General features: G+C 33.0%; 1 protein-coding gene across 1 annotated transcript in view; it reads right to left on the bottom strand.

Moving 5' to 3' along the window:
* Positions 1-1143: 1143 nt before the first annotated feature.
* LOC111624048 (zinc finger protein AEBP2-like) overlaps positions 1144-6000 on the bottom strand; it is a 125173-nt gene continuing 120316 nt past the window's right edge. Inside the window, exon 6 of the mRNA XM_023366827.1 lies at positions 1144-2333. Coding sequence (XP_023222595.1) covers positions 2180-2333 — 154 coding nt within the window. The 3' untranslated portion in view covers positions 1144-2179. The remainder of the gene's footprint in view (positions 2334-6000) is intronic.

The following is a 6000-nucleotide window of genomic DNA, read 5'->3' as shown; positions in this document are numbered from 1 at the left end:
ATATGATATGATATGTTTAAAAGTGTTAGAAGGCCGAACCTTACGGCATAGCCTTTGAAAAGGAAGGATGAAGAGTTTTAGAGGAAATGAGAAGAGGGAAGAAAAGTAAGGAATGATAGGAAAGTGTGAAGTGGGAACCATGGCGACATCGCGTTCCATTTATTGAGTATACTTTAGTTACAACACATGGGACATAGTCCACAGATAACAGTATGGTCAAAATATATACAGAAAATAAGCCCGCACATGGTACTGCCTCTAGGGAGACAGGGAACGCGAGCAATTGACAGCTATGCACGTGGGCAACCGACACAAGCTGCTGAAAATACCAACCCGGAATGTGCTGGAGTACAAAAGCACAAAGTTACACACGAAAGAAAAAAAAAAAAAAAAAATAAAAATAATAATAATAATAATAATAATAATAATAATTATAATCTCATGGCAATCAAATGGAATCATAATATGATAAATACAGAAAAATTACCTATTAAAGTTTTCACATGAATTCCTAATGGTTATTTATATAATCTACAAAGGAACACAATATTCACTAAACATATATATTGAAGTATTTACATAATTAGATTTTTGAAGATTGTTTTGAAGTTATTAACTGAAATTTTTCAACGTGTTCCATACTATTTTGTTTATCATTTATCTTTTTTAAGAAATTAACTGTGGTAGGTGATTTAAAAAGACCATCCTGTATTCTGTGCAATTCTGTAAACATTGATACAATCACAACACAGGGAAATAAGAGGACATGCTATTAACAAGGGTTATCTAACAGTATTGCAGTAAAAAGGAAATTACACAAAAATGAAACCCAGAACTATTATCTGGGACACCTTCCCTGAGGGGTGGTGTAAATTAATGGCAGTGTCTCTTTGGATACTGTAGCTAATTTTTTCTTCACTGCTGAGATCTCACCACCACCTATCAATATTCTTCTTTTCAATATTTCTCGAGGCTTTTGACTTCACCAAATTTAGACACCCATTTGCTTTTAACTCCTCTGTTTGTATGGTTCATTAGTTCGGGTGTCACTTGGTATGTCCATGTCATAGTGCCACAGTGTCTATCATGAGATCTCTAAATTATATTTTTATTAAGCTACAGTGATACATACTGGCAGTGTTGTTGCTTTCATTCATGCAAAATACTACAGTATTAACAATCCATTTATACATAATATGCCCATTCATACTTATATACGCACACCATGAGAGGTTACCATCCCTTAAACAACATGGCTGTATCTGCAGTGTCCTTGGCAATTGTTAAACTTTCTCTGATATTGGCAGTGAGCAGCTAGATATCAATGTACAAACTGAAATGGAGATTATTTATGATCAGATAAAAATTAACAAATGTCAAAATTGCTTTACTGTTCCCTATTTACTGGTGCATCACAAAGAAATATGATAAAAAAAACCAAGTACTGTATCAATTTGTACATTGCATCCTAAAATACTAAACTGTGAATTAGATGAAGTCCAAAATGCCAAACTGTTTATGCAAGAGGCAGACTGCTGACTACAAATATCACAAGGGGGAAAAATCACAAACGAGAAGTTTAATAATTCATGGCAAGATGACACTTGGAATAGACTTCAGTAATCTAGAGGTAGTATATCAATATATTCAATGAATTGTAGGCTTGCCTTTGTAATTGATTATCCATTTATAAAGGCGACCAAACAAATTGAACAGCCCAAATTATTAATATTTCCTCATCCACACAGTGCATTTAATGATCAGTCTAAACAGTCTGCCTTCTGCATTTATCAGTTTACCATCAATTTGAGATCATAAATACTTTGTAAAGATGGTATCAGATTTAAAATTTTGGCCTACTTTAGACTCCAACCTTTCACAAGAGAAAAAGAAAAGGCACTAGGCATGCCACATTTCTTGTTCTTTCATTAAAATATTCTATATGGCAGTTTACCAACCATGCCTTTTATTGACAATTAGCCATTTAAATGCCAAGGAATATGTATTTGTACTCAGCCATGTTGCATAGGGTTTATGGCTTAAATTTGTCGTGAAATAAATTACTGCAAGAATGATGGTGTAAATTAAATTAGGAGAGCTGATGATGTGCAATGGAAGCGTGGAACAACACAAACTATGTGGCACTTTTGGGGACTGGCAGCTCTATAATCTGTGGACGTCATTTGCGTTTACGTTTCATCGGTGAGCAGGAAGGCCGACATGCATATGTTGGGTCAAGCTGGGCCAAAACATCCCGAGGTAGAGATGAGATTGGAATGATACGATGGGAGAGTGACGAAGCCTGAGACTCTGGAACCCAGTTGTCTGGTAACCTGTAAAATTAAAGAATTTTGTAATCATCATCAAAACAAACAAAAATCAACTATACACAAATACTTTATCTAAATTACAATCTTTATGACAATAAAAATTTTGTTTTATTAATTAGAAATAATAAAATGTATTATAAGTTTTACCTAATTAAAATAAAAGAAATAAAATTTAAATCCAAATAACTGTAGAATGCAAATTAGTTATAAACAGTAAGTACTCAAAGGTATTTTAAAAATAGCTGAAAATACTGTCTTGTAATAATTAATTTTTTCAATGTAGAGGATAGTGTATGATGTTTGTCAAATATAAACAGAGATGTTAATATATTTTTCATGGGTATTAAAGATATTGTGACAATATGGAAAATGTTTCATTTGCTTTGAAATGAAAAGATTATCCATTCATTCTGCAAATTAATTTAATATTAATAGTATCTAATATTACATTAGTATTAATATGTTTCAACTGTATATATTTTAGTGTAGTATTAATTAATGAAAACTTTTTAATTATTAAGACAGTTTTCTGCTAATCAATAATCAATTACAAACATATAGAAATAACATGCAGAATCATAGTTTGACTGATTTATTTATATACACCCATAAACAGTAATATTGCAATATCACGAAAGAAGAGCTGTAGAAGATGCAAACAGGAGAATAGGAGGTATGAATAAGATATGTAAATGATCAAATGGATCTGCATATGTAACTCCAACAAATGATGGATTATTAATTAACAATCTTTTATTTTTCAACTGTTATTAAAAAAACAGATTGTTATTATAAAATGAAAACAACAGTCAATACAAAGTAAGACCACTGTTGTTCATTACTGTATAAGTAACAACTAGAGAACATTCAGAACAGCAAATTGTAGAAAAAGATTTGATAGTACATTAGTCCCTGCCAAGTTGGGAGAAACTGTTCTGAGTATTTTTATGGATGATCTGACCTGGGAATTCAGGCCTCAATCCTCATCATCTGGCCACTGTAGGCTTGGCCAAACTCTTGATGGACACGATTAAAAAGAAGCCCTCTCAGTGACCACAGGATGAAAAGAGTCAAAAATAAAACAAATTAACTAGACTATGGCCAGAGGTAACCATCAATCCATTGATGATTTTAAAGCCAGTGCATAACATTAGTAACAGCTACTATTTTTAAACAAAATAAAAATTTGTTACTGTTAATTATAAATAAACTATTTTGCTCCAACCACAGATCCATGAGAGAAGTTTTAAAGGTATAAACATTTTCATGGCAGATAGTTTATCATCATCACATGAAACATGAGAGTAAAGAAAGTAGTGTGGTAGAATCTCTCATTTACAAGGACGTGTGGGATATTGCTAATTGTTGGATAGTGAGAACACAATCCTTGAACTGCAGACATTGGTTTGTTCCTACAAATTATCATAATGCATGTGGGTGGAACAGGAACACTATTTAACATTACATAAAACAACGGTTACAAGGACACCAACAAATAACAATGAGAAATTGAGCAAAGCAACAACTTCTGTATGGATGATCATCATGTCATGACAATGACAGTGAATGACCACTTTGCTACAAGTGATTAAATTTTTGTTCTTGCATACAGAAAGTTCAATGATGTCTGCAAAATATTAGGAGACATTTGTATGATGTTGGTCTTCAAACCAGAAGTTCAGCTTCAAGTATTCCATTAAGTTCACATCATCATAATGAGACCTAGCTGCAGATCATGATAGCAATGGAAATACTTTGTTTAGTGATGAATCTTGGATATAACAAACCACATAATTATGTGAAGATGTCTCCAACACCATAAATATGCCTTCATAAGGGAATGTCACAGCAGTAACACCTCTGGCATTATGATCTGGGGTGATACAGTGTTTGGTAGCTTTTGCCCACATCTTGCAGACATTGACAGGCAAATAATATGTTGATTTGGCCTCATAACAAAAACATATGGCCAATGTTATGACCATTACTGCAAAGTGTCTACTATTTTTCAATATGAAAATGCCAGGTTACATGTTGCTTGTGTTACCACGAATAGTCTGCATGGACTTGACATCTGCCATGTGCAAATGACAAGTCTGGACACACAATAGGCGATGCTGTATCTCCAGACTTGTCACCCATAGAGTATATGTGGGATATCATCAGTTGGCAATTGCAAAGAGAGTTACCATCTGCCAACTTTAATGTTTTACATGCCCAAGGGGATGCAGCATGACAACATTCCTCAAACAACCAACAATAACTCTTGCTAGTATGCTAAGGTATATAGTTGTGCATGTTGCTGTACACAGTGCACATCCTTGTTATGCAAGTTAAAAAAAAATGAATACAAGATATTGAATAAATTTTGATATCATTTCCATATTTTCACTACCTCTACTATTTCTCTATGTTTCATCACTTCACCTTTTCATTCATGGCATTGCAATTTCATGTTGACAAGTGTATAAATGCATGCTTCATTTAAGAAATATAGCAGAATTTTTTGTTTTAATCAAAGTACTCAATATAGGAAAGTTGCCTTATTGCATCAGATTTCAGAAATTTGAATTTTAGATAGCCAAAACCTATTTACAAATTTTAATATTAAAGTTATACATACAGTAGTGGCCATAGAAATTGCATTATCTATAAATAGTTACCATTATACTAAAACCCATTTGACAGATGTGCAAAACAGTATGTTTAAGACTATGATAGAGATTTGTAATGATAACATATGTAGTACAGAAGAAAACCCAACAATAATAAACAAAAAAATACAATTTATTACATATAATGCTACATTAAATTTAAGTGTTATTTCACACTACAGCCTCACCAATATTGTCAATGAGCACTGTCACAAGAACTTGCCATTCACAATTGTAGATGGAAAAAAAAAAGGAAAGCATTCACACCATAAATAGGACTAAAAAACAAACAGTTATATTTTTCATTGAAGATGATCCCAATATACGATGAACATCTTGAGCCTTAATAACAGCTTTGCAGCACTCTGGCATAGAGTGGATGAATTTATTCAACTATTCTATACAAAGATTGTGATACCAAACTCTACTAATACTATCTGGAACTTGCTGTTTATTTTTCAAAATTTTTGTGTCCATAATGTTAGCAGTTCTTGCCAGTGTTGAGATCAGGTCCATTATCTGGCAAGCTCAGGCATCTGATCTGAGCCTCTTGTAGTATTTTTTTTTACCTAAACAATAATTTGTTGTATCAGTTTAAGTGACAATAATGCTAACAAATCATAAAGGACAAATTACTCACAAGAACTCAACATCTTGACATGGCAACATATTGCAGAATTGTTCTGGAAGATAAAGGATTTCAAATGACAAAATTTCTCCATGACTGTTACAATCAGCTTGGCCAGTAAGATGTTTTTAACACACTTAGCATTCACAGACCCATTTATAAAGTGCAGTCTGCCAGCACATTTATCAGACGTGCATTCCTACACAATTTAACTCATTGGAAACCTTGCTATTGCATCAAGCAATTATTGTAGGTATTGCCTTTTCTTTTATATAGGGTTTGCCATCAGATCCATGCAAGTTAAATTTGGACTCATCCAAAAACAACAGAACCCATAGGTTAACACTTCAGTCTGCATATTGTTTAGCCCAGATAAGTTGCTATTTGT

The sequence above is a fragment of the Centruroides sculpturatus genome, unplaced genomic scaffold (genome assembly GCF_000671375.1).
Source record: "Centruroides sculpturatus isolate CEXI.00-Female unplaced genomic scaffold, Cexi_2.0 scaffold323, whole genome shotgun sequence".
Classification (NCBI taxonomy): Eukaryota; Metazoa; Arthropoda; class Arachnida; order Scorpiones; family Buthidae; genus Centruroides; species Centruroides sculpturatus.
This window is presented reverse-complemented; position numbering and strand designations above follow the sequence as displayed.